This window comes from Lepidochelys kempii, chromosome 1, assembly GCF_965140265.1.
Source record: "Lepidochelys kempii isolate rLepKem1 chromosome 1, rLepKem1.hap2, whole genome shotgun sequence".
NCBI lineage: Eukaryota > Metazoa > Chordata > Testudines > Cheloniidae > Lepidochelys > Lepidochelys kempii.
In genome coordinates, this window is record NC_133256.1 from 140,777,941 (window position 1) to 140,797,939 (window position 19,999).

Genomic DNA, 19,999 nt, shown 5'->3' on the forward strand with positions numbered 1-19,999 from the left:
ATTAAGGATGTGTTTTGCAGCTGTGTCAAGGGACCCTAGAGCAGTGGGTCTCCACCAGGGGTCTGGGCCCCCCTGAGTGGCTGCAAGCAGGTTTCAGGGGGTCTGCGGGTCAGGGCCAGCATTAGACTCGCTGGGGCCCAGGGCAGAAAGTCAAAGCCCTGCCACATGGGGTTGAAGCCCAGGTCCCTGAGCCCCACCACCCGGCGCTGAAGCCTGAGCAATGTAGCTTTGCAGGGGCCCATGTGGCATGGGGCCCTGGACAGTTGCCCTGCTTGCTACCCCCTAATGCCGGCCCTGGCTTTTATATGCAAAAAACCAGTTATTGTGACACAGATGGGCCGTGGAGTTTTTATAGCATGTTGGGGGGACCTCAGAAAGAAAAAGGTTGAGAACCCTGCCATAGAGCTTATGGATTAGTGCCTCTTTTTGCATTTTTATAAATCTGAATAAATAAATACAGTGGTCTGTATAGAGATCATGGAAAGTACTATCCTCCGCAGAGGAAGTATCATATCTTCATAACTAGCAAAACTTGGCTCAGTAAATTTTAATGTTGATGCTAATTGTTTGTTTTGTTGCTTGTCCTTTGAAAGTAGATCCAAGTTGTTAAATACTTGTGCAAAAAAAAAAAATTAAGTGTAACAAACCTGAGAACAATGATTGTGAATATCAAATGTAGTGTTCTCTCCACGCTGTCCTTATTTTTCAGAGCAAAGGTCCTAATTCTCCAATCTTAATCACTCACGCCAGCCATGGTGAAACCTGGTTTATTTCAATAAGGCAAACAGATTTAGTTGTAGGCTAGGTGTAAAAATATTTTTAGAAATTATATAGGAACAAACTCTTAAACATATTTTCTCTTAATATTTAGAAGATGAGCAAACAGGAGTAATAAGCACCTCCCCCTGCTGCTTGCCTTGATAAAAAAACAAATAAGGCTCAGCGAATAATGAAAGCAATATTTGCAAAGCATTTTATAGAAAAATATTGTGATATTATGATTTAATAATTAAGCTGACAAAAAGTCCAATAACCTATTTGTAAAAAAAATGAGTAATTTTAAAAAATGTGTCAATATTTGTTCTAGATCTGCTCAAATACAATTTGAACAACAGACTTGAGCTAGGCACTCCATTAATTAGGAGTGGTTGAATACACGGGGGGGGAACAAATCCAAAATCTGAGCTACGATCTTTCTTTCTTAGGTAATCAAAAAAAGACCAGCCATCAGGCTGTCTTCTGATTTTAGCTGTTCAGATGCTGTTTTGACAAACAATTTTGGGCTTCTATCCTATAGTTGAATGTGAGCAAAACTTTTACACTTGTGTAGAAACCCACGGAAATAATTGGGACTTCAAATGGTCTGCTTGTCTACATCTCATTGCAGGATACGGGCCTTGAAATGGATTTCTCAGTCCGTCTGCACAGCCATCCTTTTTCTTTTTAGATCCCCTTTGATACTGCTCATCCATGAGCAAAGAAGAAAAGAAACCATATGGTTTAGAGGCAATTGAGTAGTTGGTAGCAGTCCTAAGAGGACTCTTGAGGAGAGCAGGAGAGTCCAGGAAAAATCCCAAATTTGAATATCTTTAGTCATCAGGGAATGTGTTGGAACTGTTGAATGTCAACAGGGTGTCTCTGACTTGTTGGTAGGTATATAAATCACAACCATATGTGCTTCAGTCATACTGAAGGCATGATCCAGACTTTAGGCAAATAATCAGATTAGTATGACTAGTGGGTACTTAAAAGGAAAGGTGGTGTTTATTATTTGTATTATGCTGGTATCCAAAGAGCCTCATTATGATCAGGACTCTGTCGCTAGCCAGGATACAAACGTAGTAAGAAATGGTCCCTGCCCAAAAGAGCTTACAATTTAAATATACAAAAAAAGACAAAGTGGCTTTCCATATATGAACCTGATTATACTTTTGGTGACAGAAAGATCTGTATGCTGTGATTGCTGCGCTGTAGTGGTTTTCCTCCTTTAATAACTTGTTTTCATGGCTCAACTTCTGTTGCTCTATTTTCTATATTATATTTATATAAATTTCCCAGACGTTTAACAGGCATTCACAATCTTTGAGATTATGCAATAATATAGAGGGCATAACTCAGGCTATTAATGCATTTTTGCTCCGGTAGTGATGTGTGAAATTGTTATTGGTTTGTCATATGGCATTTGTAATAATACACTGGCTTAAAATACTGTTAGTGTTACCAGGTATATTTCTATTAGCAGATAAAACGAGTATGCATGGGGACTGGAAAGTCTTTTTGTTGTTACCAGGATGCTCTTCATCCAATAGTGACGATACAAAGGTTGCTCAGTTAGGCTACGTCTACACTATGCATTATGTCGGTATAACTTACGTCGCTCAGAGTGTGAATAAACCACCACCCTGAGTTTCTCCCACTGACATACCTTCTGTCCTTCGTGGAGGTGGTTTTATTTTGCCAACAGGACAGCTCTCTCCCGCCAGCATAGAACATCTTCATCAGATGCACTGCAGCGCCGTACATGTAGACATGCCAACAGTTTCTGATCCTGCAAACCATATAGGCCAGGGTGGGCAAGCTACGGCCCGCAGGACTGCTATCCTCATGGTGCTGCGGGGATAAGGCAGGCTCCCTGCCTGCCCTGGCCCTGTGCTGCTCCTGGAAGCGGCTGACACCACGTCCCTGCAGCCCCTGGGGGAGGAAGGGCAGAGGGCTCCGTGCGCTGCCCTCACCTCACCTGCAGGCACCGCCCCCCGCAGCTCCCGTCATTCGGGAACGGGGAACCGTGGACAATGGGAGCTTCGGGGGAGGTACCTACAGACAAGGGCAGCGCGCGGAGCCCTCCGCCCACTCCCCACCCACCCCCAAAGACTGCAGGGAAGTGGTGTCGGCCGCTTCCAGGAGCGGCGTGGGGCCAGGGCAGGCAGGGAGCCTGCCTTTGCCTTACTGCATGCCTCTGCCACCCCGGAGCCACTCAACATAAGCGCCGCTGGGCCAGAGCCTGCACCCCTCACCCCAACCCCCTGCCTTGAGCCCCCTGCTGCACCCTGCACCCCTCCTGCACCCAACCCCCTGGCCTAAGCCCCCCTGCCGCATCCCTTCTGCACTCCAATCCCCTGCCCTGAGCCCCCTGCTGCACCCCTCTTGTACCCCACCCCCCTGCCTGTTCCTGGCCAATGGGAGCTGCGGGGGGCAGTGCCTGCAGGGGAGGGCAGCGCATGGGGGCCTCTGCCCCCCGCCCCCTCCCCCCGCCAGGGGCTGCAAAGATGTGGTGCCGGCTGCTTCCCGGAGCGGTGCGGGGCCACAGCAGGCAGGGAGCCTGCCTTAGCCGCGCTGCACGCCACTGCCACCCCAGAGCCGGTTAAGGTAAGCAGCACCAGGCCAGAGCTGGTACCCCAAACCCCTCCTGCACCCCAAACCCCTGCCCTGAGCCCCCCTGCCGCATCCCTCCTGCACCCCAACCCCCCGCCCTGAGCCCCCCTCCCTCACTCCCCACCCTTCCCTGCACCCCAACCCCTTGCCAGTTCCCGGCCAATGGAAGCTGTAGGGGGCGGTGCCTGCAGGCGTTATTTTTGCATGGTTTACGTAAGTGTTGCTATATGCACACATACATACTCCCATATACTACTCTTCTCTTTGTTCTACTGGATGTCATTACATGAAATCTTCCCGAAAGCCCTGTGTCAAACTAACTTTCCATTGTTTCTTATAGTCATCTAGCTCTCTGAAAGCATCTTATGAAGATTGGCTGATGTCATATGGGCTGAGCATCTCTCCTTTTCATATGCGATGGCAGACTGCTCTCTTCAACCGTCTATTCTACAGTTGGGGACGATGGAAACCCAGATTTCTTTATCTATGGTACAGTTTCAGAATTCTAGTTTGGCCTTGTATTGGAGAAACACTAGAAAACTTTCCTCTTGTTTATCAGAGTAGCAATAATTATTACCACACTGCTAGATTTAAAATGATTAGGTTATAATGCAACCTTGATAACTTTGTATTAAAACCACACAAATGTAGTTACAGTACCAATCTTCTTTTCTTTCTCTTTTTATAAATCCGTGTTTGGCAAAATATTGGCTGAAAAAAATTCAGTGCTGTAAACATTGTAAATTCCTAGGTTATATATTTATTAGGAGACCCAGAAGTAGCTTTTCATGTCTTACAAGGTATATCCAGCCCTGTACACCGAGCTCCACCCTGGACACTAGAATATAGAAGTTAATGGAAGTTAGGTGTTTTCCTAATCTAATTTCCCTGAAAATTGTCAGTGCACCATTGATACTTTATAGTTTCAGAGATTATGAAATACCCAATAAAGAAATAAAAATTAATTTTTCCTGGTCTGCTCTGCTAAAGACTTAGCATACTTTTTTATTGTTGTATAGAAGATCCTTTTCTACTTTGTACTCTTTCAAAAACATTTATTATAAATCAAGTGTTTGTTTATAAAGTAACTGTTTTCATTAAGGAGATAAACAAGAAGCTGAGCTGAAATAATTCTGCAGTATTACCTAAAATGCCTGTTGGTATTTTGCAGCAGACAAAAATCATGCTATTGTTACAATATTGGTATACTGCCTGCAGCTTTTTCCTGCAAGCATCTGAGTGGTCCCTTTGAAGTCAGTTAGATTGTATGCAAATAGTCCCATTTCAGGATTACACCTTTTGGTGGGGAGGACAATCTGAGAAATCAGTGGAACCAAATTCAGTACTCTGGCTGGCCAGAGGCACAAGCTTAAAAAGTTGCTTGGTTTGAACCCTGACAGAAATCGGGCCACAAGTTTGGCTCTGTTGGCAAAGCCATTTACTGGGCATTCTACAGCTGTGTGGGGAGTTAGGGTGCATTGCTTACATTTTAGCCTATATCCATTCTACACTTTCCTCTGCTGGAATTTTTTATGCTCCTGGTGTGAGTGATATGCACAGTGGCACTGTGCGTACTTTTCGGGGGGCCAGAAAATGCATGCAAAACTGTGTTTCCAGCATTATTTTGCACTAACTCTGGGAATAACAGCTGAGAAGTCTTGAATTTGTTCCATTGTATGTATTAATCTTTCTGTTCAGTAGTGAACTTATTTTGCTTTTACTGTCAGTGGGATAGGAGTGAATAAAAGAGGAAAGATCTGCTGAGTTGATGCTCTTTGTTTAAGTTTCCTCTTATGTAAGATAACTTTAGGTTAAAATGGGTTTACATCAGTCATAAATAGCCTTTTTATAATATGTATAATATCTTACAGCAAAAGAGAACATACTGACTTCCACTTGTCCCTTTTATTTTAATTACAAATGCAAGCAGCTTAAAATAATTGTTAACTGACTAACTCCTGATGAGGTTCAATTAAAGGTGGTAGTGGAACAATGAAACTGTTAGAGGAGGGAAAAAAGCTTACAGCGACTTGCAATATTTTAGCCAGAAAATAAGCTTTATCTAATGCATTAAATACCATTATACCATTTAATGCATTAAGTACCAATTTTGCCTCCCATTGGTTAAGAAACATTAATAAAATTTTGCAAGTTATGATAATCAGAAAATAAGTACTTCCTGTTCTAGTGGCATGGAAACAATGTGAATCACTGTCTAATCCTGACCCTCAACTGGATGCGGTTTTGTATAACATTATGACACTAACTTCTTCACTGGAGAAAAATGCAGTTCTGCTCCTGTAGGCTTAAGCCTTCTATTGGTTGCTAATACTTTTGTGGTGATGTACCAGAGGGACAGAATAGCACTGGGGAAGTTTTGACCCATTGTTTGATATGTTAGGCTGCACTGATGCATTTAAGTGTCTTCATGATATGCAGTTGCTTCTTTTATGTGCGCAAGACCATTTGTTTCTCTTTGTTTCAGGTTCAGTATAGGAATGGTGTTCGGCATAGTTGCCATGTTTGGTTCTGTTGTTCTCCTTGGAAAGACACTGATACAGACACTGACGCTGATGATAACTGAGGCTCCTGCAGTCCAGAATGATCGTATGTTGCAAGTCGTGGTAAGTGTTCCCTCTCTGTTTTTCAGCTTAAGAATTATAACCTGTTCCAAAGAGATGTCTTCATAGGAGATGTTTTAGCCTTTCTGATCTTGAAATCTTTCCACACAAGATTAGAAGTCTCCCCAATTATACCAAAAATGGCCATGTTCCTATTCAGTCTTTAAAAAAAGAGGTAGCAACATATGAGAGTTTATATAAAAAAAGCACAGAGGAATTTGGAATAGATAGTATGCATATTGAATACCCAGAAAGCGTCACAGTTACTAAGAATACCAATCAGCTATAAGGGTTTGCCTCCACTCAGCTATTTAGAATCCCTACTTTTTGGGATGGGTAGGGTGATGGGTTTGAAATTTGCAAAACAAGCCATGTGTGTAATCCACAAACAGATGAGTGTTTCAGTTTGTTTTGGTTCAGGGTGTCAGTAGAAGGGGGAAGGAAGGATGAGCAACTGTTCAGGATAGTGGGAGGCAAGGATTATATTGTGAAGCTGATTAAACACTTGAATCACGCAAGGATCATATGTCGAGTTGGTGATCCGAGACAGCAATTTTTGTTATCTCTGTTGGCAATGTCTGGTTACAGAGCTAATAACATTGTATTCATTTGTTGCACGGGTTTCTGATACCAGACACTAAATCATACAGTGCCAGAAGAAGAGAACTGTTTTGCTGAATGGAAGAGTTTGCATTTAAAATTTCTTTCTCTCTTATTTTGGAATATCTGAGGCAGTGAAGAAGGAATGACATCACCTTTATAAATAGTTTTAGTTTACAAGAAGGGTTATGTAGCTAATTTTATTTCCTCTCGTATAATCATCTGACCAGAGTGCATCTGTCTTCTCATATAAAGTCATGTAAGGTTGTTCTGCATTGTTTACATCAATTTTATTGAATGTTTCCAACTGAATATTCTTATGTCTTCTCTCTGTCAGATGTAACAATTCTGAAAGAAGTTAAAGTTCACTCTCCCTGCACATTTTTATTATTGTATTCTTGTACAGGAACACCATCCTCACTCCCTCACTTTGTGATCGTAACATGGAATTGATCATGTCATGACCTTCACAAAATGAAAGGTCTTTGTGACATACCTCTGTTAAGAGAGAGGGGGAAATGAAGGGAAAATTAAAACTGAACCCTTGGGATATAACCTATCCATGTGAATTGGATCCATGAAAGTAGCGACTTAGATTTAATATCCAAAATTGGAATGGACTCCCTTGTGATATGAGGGCTGCTAATATCAATACATTTAAAGCAAGGATAGAGAAGTATTTAGAGACACCTAATTCAGAGATATGGGTGAAAAGCAAGCTTTTGCTAGGCAGGTTTGTGATTCTTTTTATATTTCCTATTCTACTTTTTTACCTTGAATTATCACAACATACTTTTTAACCCTACCTTTCAAAGAGTTGCTGTATATTGTAGTATTGCCAGATATTTAGAGGGAAAACAGATATAGTTTGTGATTTTTTTAAAAACTTCAACATTCCAAAGAAGAGTACTTGCTATATATCTGCCATTTTGTTTTTGCACTCCCCTTCATTGCCTACTTTTTCTCTCGGAGACCATCATGATCTTACAGCTTTATGTGAAGCAGAAGTCTTCAGAGTGGAGTGCCATTGACTTACTCATATACATCCAATTAGCGGTAATAAAGTGATTCAATAGCTGGTGGCAGAAGAGAAGTCCCAGTGACAGGAACAGTTGTATAGGGCTGTCTCCAACTGTATCTGTAGATCAGCCATCTGTCTGTTGCATACAAATTTGATGATCTTTTTATAATTATTGTAAGGTAAGTAAAGGAGAGGTGCATAGACAGTGTACAAGAGAATAGCTGCTGAGTGCAAAACCACAAAACTAGTTAGTCCCTATACTGTAGCTGTTGGCTTAATAAACTTTAAAGAGATGCCTTATAAGAATAATTGAAAAACAGTCAATTTTACTTTTATAGCTATATATCTATATAACATTTTCTGTTCTCTGCCTCAACTCTTATGAGTATTTGCATGAAAATAGAATGTTTGTTTCTTTAGTGGTCTTCCTCTTCTACTGATTATTCTCTACCTGTTGCTTACTATGGAAATTTTTGCAACTGTCAGAGGTGTGAAAGAAGCATCATAACAAAGGGTCCTCTTTTCATACAAATGTCTTTAGTAGAATTTAGAAAATTAAGATATCTATAGAGATGACATTGTTTCCTAACAGAATGCTATTTTCAATTTCAGTATATTTCATGAAGGATTAGATTCCTTTTAAATATATCTTAAAATAGGTTTTCAGACATTGAAAACCGATGCCGGGAAGCATCCTATATTCATGGTAGACTCATGATGCCAGCTTTCAGTGCTAATAGCACTTTGTCCTTGTTCATGTCTGAGACAACTCTGCTCTTCTCAGCAGCTCTAACTTTAAATTAACACCAGCAGTTGATGCAGAAAATACAGAAGATGCTTAATGTGGGCGAGCACGGCTGGCTTCAAATTGGTAGGGTGCTATAGTTGAAGTTCTAACTCTGCTTCCCTCAGGAGCTCTCTCTCAGGTGTAGACACTGTAGGACTGTGGTGCTGACTGCTGAGAGGTGGCATCATGGTCCTACTCTGCTGACAGTGACAGGCCTAGTCATAAATATTATCTCTCTATATTCTACTCTGCTTTCCTTACCCCTTCTTTTAAAAAGGATTTTTAGTTTTATTTTAGTTTTGTTTTTTTTTAACTCTAGTATAAGTCAGCAGTTCTGTGGGTCAGGACCCCAAAGTGGGTCGCAACTCCATTTAATGGGGTCGCCAGGGCTGGTGTTAGACTTGCTGGGGCCGAAGCCCAAGCCTCTCAACCCGGGGCCAAAGACCAGGGGATTTCAGCCCTGGGTGGCGGGGCTCAGGTTACAGACCCCCACTCGGGGCTGAAGCCCTTGGGCTTGGGCCCACCTGCATGGGGTGGTGGGACTTGGGCTTTGTTGTGTGTCTCCCTCTCTTTCCCACCCTTCCCTCCCCCCCGGCCTGGGATGGCAGGGCTCAGGCTTGGTTCCCCCCTCTTAGGGTCATGTAGTAATTTTTGTTGTCAGAAGGGGGTCGTGGTGCAATGAAGTTTGAGGAACCCTGGGTTAAGTGATTAATGCCTCTCTCATTGATTCCCACCTCCAGAACCAGTTTTTTCAGAGGCAAGCTTTTCTTTTTTTGTCACTTCCTTTTTCTGTACTACTCCTCTTTTTCTTTTTTCAGTTTTCTCCCTGTTTTTTCTCCTTTCTATCTGTTCTTTCCCACTCTCTTTACTGCATTGTCCTGCAGTCTGTCTATACTAATATGGTTGATTTCTGCCTCTCCGCATCCTTATGTCTATCTTCATTTTCTGCTTCCTTTGTCTCCTGTCATCTGTCCTCTTTTTCTGGCTTTTTCCTGTAACTTGTTCTTGTGTTGATGATTTCCTCCTTAGATTCTTCAAGGTTCTAGGAGCTTCTCTAAAATGAGAGAATGAAATAAATGTGTATGCTTGGAATTCTCCGATTGCATCAATATGTTGCTGGTGGTGTTTTGGTAGTTTAGTATATCTTAAACTGTAGCTTAAAAGCTAAGGAAAATTACAAAAAGACTGTCTTCCTAATTGCTAACATCAGCTCATTGCATTATTGCAGTGTTGCCAACACTCATGATATTATTGTGTGTTACAATTTCAAGCCAGTTTTGGAAGGCTCTGGTGATAAAACACAGGCAGTTCAGTCATCTTGCCTGCACTCTTTGCAGTTCCCCCTTTCTAATACTGGAGGTCAATATTTCAGTTTGTGCTGCTAGTAGTAGCCACAGCAGCTGCCTCAGATGTCTTCATTACTGGGGTGCAACCTCTGTGCTCTGAGGTGTCAGAGCCCTGGTGCAGATGCTGCAGAACTGAGCATTCTCCAAGCTCAGCAGCAGCAATGACCTCATGCTTCCACTACAGTGTGGGAAACGGGTTAATAAAGCTAGGAACACAGGGCAGCCTTTTCCACTGCTGGCTTGGAACTGGGAGCTGCTCTTGGAGAAGTTAGTCTCCGCATGTGTAGGACAGCAGCCTGTCAGTGGTAATGGTGAGCAGAGGGAGTCAGGGGCAGTGGGATCTGTCAGGAGAGGAGTCAGGGAGTGGGGCAGCCTGCATTGTTTGTGTACACACATTTTGTATGCATTTAAGGTTGAATTTTCAACCTGTATTTGTCACAGCCACAGTGGGAGTGATCAGAAGGAGTCTACAATCAAGAAGAGAGACCAAAAAACGTGATTGGCCTAAAAATCATGAGTTTTTTTTTTTTTTAAATCTCATGGTGGATGAGCAGCGATTCCTACAAGAGTCACCACAGAAAGTTGTAAACTGATGTTTGCAATTTCCATGACTGATTTATTTGTATACCATTTCTGTGTAAATCTGCATACACTTCTGAAGCTTAATGAGAGTTAGGGCAGTTTCTCCCATGATTTGTCATGTGTATTTGGTTTGTTTTTGTTGCGTTTTTTGGAATGGGAGTGTTTTAAATCTTCAATAAAAGGTAACGAAAGGCTTTTTTAAAAAAAATATATAAGGTAGAAAGGGCAGAGGGGTATTTGGTAGTTGTGTACGCAAAGGGCCCTTGTTGTGCTTCTGGTCTTTAAACGACTATGTTGCAGTAGCATGTTTAAAGGCAAAATGATCTGTCTTTGTATCTCTTGGTATCCTAGTTTGTTTTGCTTTGTTGTCATACCTACATGAACAGGTGCCTGGTGTAAATCTGCCCATCAGCCAACTGACTTATTTCTTCACGGCAATCCTCATCAGTGGTGTCATACATGAAGTCGGCCACGGGGTGGCAGCTATTCGGTAATGCAAACTGTTTTTCTCTTAGTATGTTCCAACAAAGCTTTATATTCCTGAGTATTTAACTACGGGTGAATATGATTAGAGTTTATGTGGTTTATATAGACAATTCATTTATTCTCTTTTTCTAATTGTATTTTATGGTTTGTGTTGACTGTAAGTTTTTGAAGTGCCTAGAATCATGGCCGGGTGCATAGAGTTTTAAATAAATGTCTACTGCGCAGATCATCAGTATGGACTTTCACTTCTTTAATGTACTGCATTGCTTCAGATTTAAAGTTAGCCTTCCTTTAATTTACTTTATTGTTAAGCAAGGTCCCACATTTTCTGTGATTCTGTAGCTGTGGAATTTGCAAAGACACAATGCACTGTTACAGAATGGTGTTCCAGAATCTAATATTTTATTCTCAAAAAAGTTTCCACTCTTTATGGGTATTATGGAAACCTTCATGATGTGACTTAAATGCAAACTGATGAAGGGCTGTACCAAGAGGCTGAACTGTAGTTCTGAGAGATGTGACTTGCTGCAATTAATCTCAGTGGTATGTTAATTCTTATGCATAATGATATTTTAAATGTCAGTGTTAACTCTTTTACTGGTAATCATTTCAGCAGAAAGAATTATCTGATGTGCTTAGCCATTACTGTTAAATGCTGTGAAAGATGTAAGGACAGGGTTACTAGGTGGCTTGGTGGGGCACTTGGTATTGAGGTCACCTCTGCCTTTGCCCACAATGGGCAGGGAAGGAGAAGAATTATTAGTTCCCGAACACCAAAAGCATCAGCTGTGTGTCAGAAACCCTGGCTTTGTCTTGTCCAGCTGCCAAAACCAGCTGTGCATTTCAGTACAAAGGTTGGTGGCATGTTAATACTTTGACAGAAATATAAAGTGAACCAAATGCATATTGAAAGAAATATTGTACTGGTTCTATTGTTTGTTTTCATAGTCATGTAAAAAATCCTCAAAGCTGAGAGATACCTGCCAAATTTCTGGTTTGCCATACAGGAATACTACAGAAACCAGGGACCCATAGAGCAGTGAAGTGCAAACTTTTCCAGTTGCATCCCCCTTACCATTCACAGAATTTGTTGCACCCTGCTTCCATTACTTATAATCTGAAACTGGTTTTCATGCTTGAAGGTGATGGGGATACAGAGATGAGACTGTTCATTCATTCACTTCAGTATTAGTGTGTCTGAGTCACTCGAGGTCCCAGGCTCTCAACTATTATTATATATGTTGCCAGTTTATGTCTTTTAGTATCAATTATTAATCATTAAATGAGCTTCAAAATGAATGAGAATCAAATTTAATTTTAAAGGCATAATACGCCTACTGTAGTTATAAAACTTACCAAATTGTTGAAAATAAGCTAGCCTGTTCTTTTTTGTATTTTTCTTTTTAAAAGGGCAAAAGGCCAAAGTTTCTTTGCACACCTCCCCCGCCGAACCTCTTGTGCCCCAGTTTGTGCACCACTGCCTTAGAACAGTGTTTAGATCCAGTTTTACAATGTACAAGGTGCCTTGTCTTTAGCCCAATATTATATAGAGAACTGTTTCTTTTAGACAATAATTGTGACTGGCAAAATTTCAAAATTAAAAAGCTAACTGGTTCTGTAGCATGTTACTCGAAAGGTACTATTTTGATCAATGAAATCTTGGATTTAAAATACCTTCATTAGGTCTTTACATTCCTTGTGCCTTTATTTTTTTGAGCTGCACAGGGAAGAACAGAGAGATGCCAGTCTTGAGTTAGGTACAGGAACCATCCTGTTGGCTCAGGATAGAATAAATCAGGATGGCCGTGAAGGAATATGCTGTGGGTTTCACTTTGATATGTGAGTTCCAAAAGGGGCCATTGTGTGGCTGTGCCTACCTTATGTGCTGGGGTCTAACCTCACACCTGTGAACCACTAGCAGGTATAGTTGCAGGGCCTCCTGCCTCATGTTCTCTAGATAAGAATTCTCTCCTGTTGGTGTGCTGAATGATGGAGAGAAGTGATGTTCTGTGCTTTCTTCCAGTATGTGTGGTCTTTAATTTCTACGCATACACTAGGCATTAATCAAGTTCTTTATTAGAATATGTTTATTTGGCTATCTGTTGTTGTTGTCTGTAGGTCTTATGCCTGTAGCTATATTTCCTTGAGCGCTCCAGAGATCACAATTCACAAACTAAGAAAGGCAATGGTTTGGTCAATATCTGAAAGGGAGATCTCAGAAGAAAACCACCCTTTTCAGTTGATAAGGCTTTCCCTTTCAGCATAAAATTGTTGTGTTACAACATTGTGATGATTGTGTCACAACATATCACTATGTTAAATGAACCCCAAAGACATTTTAGGCCACTTAATGCAAGATGTGGGATAGCAGTGTCATAATCAGGACTGTTCCTTGTAAATGGGAACATGTGGTATTCCTTCCTTTTTGTACTGAATTAGAAAGCCCCAGCATTCTTTTTAAGAACAGCCATACTGGGTCAGAACAATGGTCCATCTAGCTCGGTATCATGTCTTCTGAGAGTGGCCAATGCCAGGTGCTTCAGAGGAAATGAACAGAACAGGTAATCATCAAGTGATCCCCATTGCCCATTCCCAGCTTCTGGCAAACAGAGGCTAGGGACACTTCAGAGCTTTTTTGCATCCCTGCACATCCTCGCTAATAGCCATTGATGGACTAATGGACTCGCTAATAGCCTCCATTAACTTATCCAGTTCTTTTTTGAAACATGTTATAGTCTTGGCCTTCACAACATCCTCTGACAAAGAGTCCACAAGTTGACTGTGCTTTGTGTGAAGAAATACTTCCTTTGTTTTAAACCTGCTGTCTATTCATTTCATTTGGTGCCCCCTCGTTCTTGTGTTGTAAGAAGTAAATAACACTTCCTTATTTATTTTCTCCACACCCATCATGATTTTATAGACCTGTATCATGTCCCCCCTTAGTCATCTCTTTTTCAAGCTGAAAAGTCCCAGCTTTATAAAGGAGCTTATTGTTTTGTAAGAGTTGTCAGAAGAAGAATGTGAACTAGGTGCTCCTTGCTATATGTCTTCTAATCATCCTTAATCAGGGACAACGATCCTGAAACCAACATGTCTTCAGGAGCAAGTCTAGGGGTAGGGATAGGGTACTTACAACTGGGGTCTGATGCCTTATCAGTGGCTGTTCTAGAACCCCTGGGGCATGCTTCACAGGCTTCTCTGGTACCTTGCCCATCTAAGTCACCCTCAAGGCAGTGACACATGTCCATTACCATTCTCAGTACTGATCAAGTACTAGAGGTTTTAAAACCAGACCTAATTGGTATAGCCTCCTTGCAAACATCCTGTACATCCTTTGAATACATCTTCATCCCCTCCCCTTGAGGCAACAGTGTCATAATCCTTGTCCCTGCTTCAGGATGATCATAAAACATATCAAGAATTATTAAAAAGAATTGCTAATTCCCTAAAAATTTTAAACCCCAGCATCTCTTCCACCCACTGCTAAGAGAACAGAAAGGAGATACCAAATGCCATCCCAGGATCAAGAATTTTTCTAGTCACTGTCAGAGTTCCCTCTCCACTCTGAGGTACAGATGTGGGGACCCTCATGAAAGACCCCCTAAGCTTATTTCTACCAGCTTAGGTTAAAAACTTCCCCAAGGCACAAATCCTTCCTTGTTCGTGGACGGTATTGCTACCACCACCATGTGATTTAGACAAAGATTCAGGAAAATGACCACTTGGAGTTCTTGTTTCCCCAAAAATACCCCCCAAGCCCCTTCACTCCCTTTCCTGGGGAGGCTTGAGAATAATATACCAACCAAATAGGTAAACAAGGTGAGCACAGACCAGACCCTTGGGTTTTTAGGACACTAAAAACCAATCAGGTTCTTAAAAGCAGAACTTTATAATAAAGTAAAAAAAGCACCTCTAAAATCAGGATGGAAGTTAATTTTACAGGATAGGAAGACTTAAAACAGAGGATTCCCCTCTAGGCAAAACTTAAGTTACAAAAAACAGGAATAAACCTCCCTCTTAGCATAGGAAAAATTCACAAGCTAAAACAAAAGATAATCTAATGCATTTTCTTGCTTTGCTTACAATTTTTGTAATCTTAGATGCTTATTTCAGGTAGGGTTTTAGGAGAGGTTTTTTTCCTGCCTGGTCCTCCTCTCCGTCCTTAGAGAGCACAAACAAAACCTCCCCCCACAGATTTGAAAGGATCTTCTTCCCTTATTGGTCCTTTTGGTCAGGTGCCAACCAGGTTATGTGAGCTTCTTGACCTCTTACAGGTAAAGGAGGGATTTTATGCTACCCTTAGCTGTATGTTTGATACACACACACACACACACACACACTGAACTGAAGGTTCTTTGGTGGTGACTGCAGTCGATGAGAAATCATGTCAAGGATGCTCCAAATCCATACCTAAGCATAAAGATTTAAAAAAAACAAAACAAACAAAACTTTCTTCGAAGAATATATGACCTCAAAGTTACAGTTTAGAATTGCAAACTACTCGGCTCTCGTAGCAAGATACGTTTTTTCAGTTTGAGACAATACGGCTAAATTCATTGACAAATTGCCAGATGGCTTAAGCAAGACTATCATCAAGCCATGATTAATGAAGGTCATTTAGTAGTGAAAACCTTGCTTCCAGCAGCTTTGTATGGTGCAAACTCTGGCTAGTGTCATGGCATGAGGTAGGTACTTCACTAGGTTGCAGTCATCTGGGATTCCAGCAGAGATCCACTGGACAATTGAGGATCCTAATTTGTTTTCATGGAAGACAGAAAAAGTATTGTATTCCCTAGAAGATTCTAGGGCAACTTTTAGTTATCTGGGGACTTCCTCTTAAGGACTGGAGTGTAAGTAGTTTAATCCTCAGACTCTCCAAGGGTATCCATTGTACCCTCATCTAAGGAAACCTGAACAATTTAAAATATGCTGCAAGTCCCAGAGATGGAGATCATCAACTCCATCTTGTGCTTTAACTTAATTGAGGCAACCTACAACATCTGAGCAGTCTATTTAACTTCTTAGTTGAGGTCCGCGTACCACTGTGTGAAGATCTGATCTCTCCCATCCCTCCCTTTGGCAACAAATTATCCACTTCCTAGGTGCTCAGACCCATATTACAACCAATCACTGGGTCTGAAGCACTGTGAAACTGGGTTATACCCTGAAGTTTATCTCTATCCCTCCTCTAAATCTGCATTCCCTGTCCCTTTTCAGCTTATAGGAAGGACTGTTCTCATTCAAAAAGTCCAGTGTCTTTTACAATCTGGAACCATAGAATATGCTCTTCCTCAACATTGGGAAGGGGATTCTATTCCTGATACTTTCTTATTCCATAATGCAAGGGAAGCCTCAGTCCTGGTCTGGATCTGTGAAACCTAAATACGTAAAAAGGATGTGTCGCATGGTTACCCTACCCTCTATTATCCTGTCCCTAGATCCAGGTGATTGGCACGCTGTCCTCAACGTGAAGGATACTTACTGTCTGGCCGTTCACCAGAGCCACAGGAGGTTTTTAAGTTTTGTCATGGTGAATGTACGTTATCAGTTCAGATTTCTCCCATTTGGTCTCTCTTCTGCTCCTCAAGTTTTTACAAAGTGCATGTAGCAGTACGCCTCAGGAAGACAGGTGTTCAGGTATTCCCTTGTCTGGGTGGCTGGCTGATTTGGGGTTGATCCAAATGTCCGGTGGAGGTCAGCATTGAAAAGATCCAGTCCTTCTTTCGTTCCCTGGCCCTGTTGATGAACAAGGACAAGTCAACGCTGTTTCTTGTACAAGGATAGATTTTTATAGGAGCAGTTCTTGACTCCAATTCAATGAGAGCATACTTGCCTCTGGCCATATTTTGGGCAGCATTGAACTGTGCAGACTTTAAGGCCTGTCCTTGTACAAGAGTAAGGAATTGTCTGACGCTTCTAGAACACATGGGAGTTTTCATGTTTATGATTCAACATGCCCAATTTCAGCTCAAGGGCATGCAGGGGAGGTTGCAGTTCATCTACCGTCCATCCCACCTTTTGCTAGGCATGTTGACTCATGTGCCTGCAAATGTCTTGTCATCCCTGGATTGGTGGGTGGACCCTGCCAGTATATGCAAAGGGGTTCTTTTTCCTCCAGCCCTATCTTCCAGGACTAGTTATGGATTCCTGCTCCCTGGGATATAGGGAGCTCATCTGGGGACCTCCAGATTCGGTTACTTTGGTCAGATCAAGATATCACTCTCCACATAATTGTTTGAGAAATACAAAGGATTCACCCGGTATGTCAGGAATTCCTTCCCCACTTCAAGGGGTGCACTGTACAGTCTCTCATGGACAACACTACTGTTCCGTTAGTACAGGCAGGAAGGTGAAAGTTCAAATAGTCTTTGCTAGGAGGCTATAGATCTTAGGGGCTTTTGCATCAACAGTGCTATTGCACTCAAAGCTTTGCACCTACCAGACATTCACAGCTATCTGATGGATCATCTCAGCAGAACATTCAGCAGGAGTGATGAATGGTCCTTCACAATGGACATAGCAGGATCCATTTTTCAGATGTGGAAAATGCCAGAGATCTCTTTGCTACTCAAGTGAACAGGAATTGTCGCCTTTCTTGTTCTAGAGCAGGTCACAACTTGGGAACTGTCAGATTCTTTCTGTGGTTAACACCTCAGCGAACTGAGTGTTCCTTGGAGGTTGATGCCAGATACACTTATTTGATGAAATGGAAATGTTTTTCCATATGGTTCCAAGAGGGAGGTATTCCTCCCATGTGGTCTTCCCTATAGCATATTCTGGAATATTTACTCCACCTAAAGGGCTCTCTGTCAGTTCCATGAGAGTTCACATGGCAGTTGTTTACATGTTTTATCCTCCTATAGGAGGAAGGTGTATTTTTTTTCCAACCTTGTAGCGAAGCAATGACTCACTGGCATGGCGCCTCCTGCGTGTCATCTTGGGAATTAGCCCTCCAGCGTATTGAGCGCCTCCTCCTGGCTAGTGTCTTGCCTGCTGCTGGCCCCCATGTCCCTCCCAGACCCCAGTGCCCCTTTACCTTGGGGTCCTGTCCCCTGGCAGTGCCCCCACACTCTGGGGCTCCCCTCCCAGAGGAACCCCCAACCCTCTATCCCCACCTTGCCTCAGTGGCTGTTGCCAGTCATCTTCTAGCCCCTGCTCACTGGGGCAGACTGCAGTCTGTAAACCACTCATCACTGGCAAGGGGGGGTTGGACCTGCTGCCTTTCCCTGCAGCCCAGTACCTCTCTTTCAGCCTTGTACAAGGCCTGTAGCCTGGGGAGTTGCCAGGCTGGAGCTCCCCAGCACTTCTCTACCTCTGGTACCTTGCTCCCAGGCAGCTAGGTCCTTCTTTCTCCACCATTAGAGAGAGACTAACTTAGCTCCTGGCTCACAGCCCTTTTATAGGGCCAGCTGTGGCCTGATCGGAGCGTGGCCCCTGCTGTGGCTGCTTCCCCAATCAGCCTAGCCTTTTCTCTCAGGAGCGGGGTAACTGCCCCGCTATAAACCCAATGACTGTGATTTTTGGAAGGACTGGACAAACGCTTTCCATCTGTGATGGACCCCATGTATCCATGGGATCCAAATCTAGTTTTGTTGACTCAAATAGGTTCACCTTTGGAGCCTGTGTCTGTGTGTTCCTTTTTACATCTCTCCATGAAAGTAGCATTATTGGAGATGATTACCTTAGGTAGGAGTATAGCAGAACTACATGCTTTAGTTGCCCCACCCCTCCCATATAAGCTTTCTATAAAGACAAGGGTCTATTTGCAACCTCATCTTACATTTCTGAGTAAGGTAGTGTTGGACTTCCACCTTAATCAGAGGGTCCAATCACAAGAAGGGCCAAGATGTATTCTTCCTTTCTCTCACGTTTATTGTGACTGGGCATGCAGCTAGCCAGTAGGTATGTGCAGCTGCAGAGATTCTGGCACTAGAGGTACACTTTTTTTTTTTTTTTAAGCCAGATTATATCACATAATTACTTAACTATTTGTTACACTGTTGCACTTTATCTTCACTCATGTTCTGTGGCAAAGGTTCTGAGCATTTGAGTTTGGATTGTAGCTTATATAGAAAATTTCATTTTAAATTATTTAAGCACAGAAAAATGGAGTGGCCCAACATAGAATAGACCATTTGAAGATGCATCTTTGGAAGAAGTGAGGCTCTCTCTTTCCTCCCACTTCCTTTCCTTTCTTCTCCTTGTCTCAACTTTTCTCTTCTAGTTCAAGTCTTGTACTGTAATGTCTTATTCAGACGCTTCCCTGCATTTAGATTTTCTTGAATAGATGTGCTAGGAGCATTTTGTCAGAGTAGTGCCGCATGGGAGTCCATCGCGCCTATGCTCTGAGACCTCCAATTCATTTCCAGGACCATTTCAAGATGATGATGGTTTTGACTGATGAAGTCCTGAATGGTTTGAGTCCTAGCGTCTTTGAGAATAAGGCGTCTGTCCTCATGTGGTACTGCAGCAGTTGAAATCAGGGCTTTAGTTAACTGTCACTTGCTGTAAACTGGAAGCAGCTGGTGGCAAGATGATTTCAGTGTGGGACCTTTGGTTCTGGAACTCTTTATTGCCCAGTGTTTGATATATGAATCTGTTGGCCATCAGGACACGTTGCAAAGCCTATTTCCTCCCACTTTTCCCCCTTCCCCGAGCTTATGGGTAGACGTGAACATTGGGGTCATTGTTGATCATCCTGTTTTATAGGTAGTTCTGATGGATTAACTGCTTTGGAAGGAATTTATCGGGTTTTTGATTCATTCAGTGAGCTTTGTACCAGCTTTTATTGTACATGTACCTCAGTCATATGATAAGAAACATTTGAAATATGAGTAAATATATAAAATGTTAAGCCATGTATAGCATGACAGCTCAGATACAGGACTGGTCCATAATATTCACATCCAAACAGACAGGAGCTATAAAGCCTGTATCAAACCCTGTGAAATTCCTACGGTTCACATAAGCTTTATCTAATAATTCCAAAAATATAACTCCCATTTTAAAAAATACTAATTCAAAACTCTGATGTGGATATAAACCCCATGCACCCTGTCAGTTACTAATGCCCTTTGACTTCATTCATCTTCTTTTTTTTTCTTTTTTTTTGTTTCTTCTCTGTGTTACATGGATATTTGAAACTTATGTTTCTCTTTTCAGGTGGCACAGCACTCCTTTTAGC

General features: G+C 42.1%; 1 protein-coding gene across 1 annotated transcript in view; it reads left to right on the forward strand.

Moving 5' to 3' along the window:
* MBTPS2 (membrane bound transcription factor peptidase, site 2) overlaps positions 1-19,999 on the forward strand; it is a 45,530-nt gene that overhangs the window by 665 nt on the left and 24,866 nt on the right. Inside the window, exons 2-4 of the mRNA XM_073357292.1 lie at positions 3,713-3,861; positions 5,858-5,996; positions 10,716-10,819. Coding sequence (XP_073213393.1) covers positions 3,713-3,861; positions 5,858-5,996; positions 10,716-10,819 — 392 coding nt within the window. The remainder of the gene's footprint in view (positions 1-3,712; positions 3,862-5,857; positions 5,997-10,715; positions 10,820-19,999) is intronic.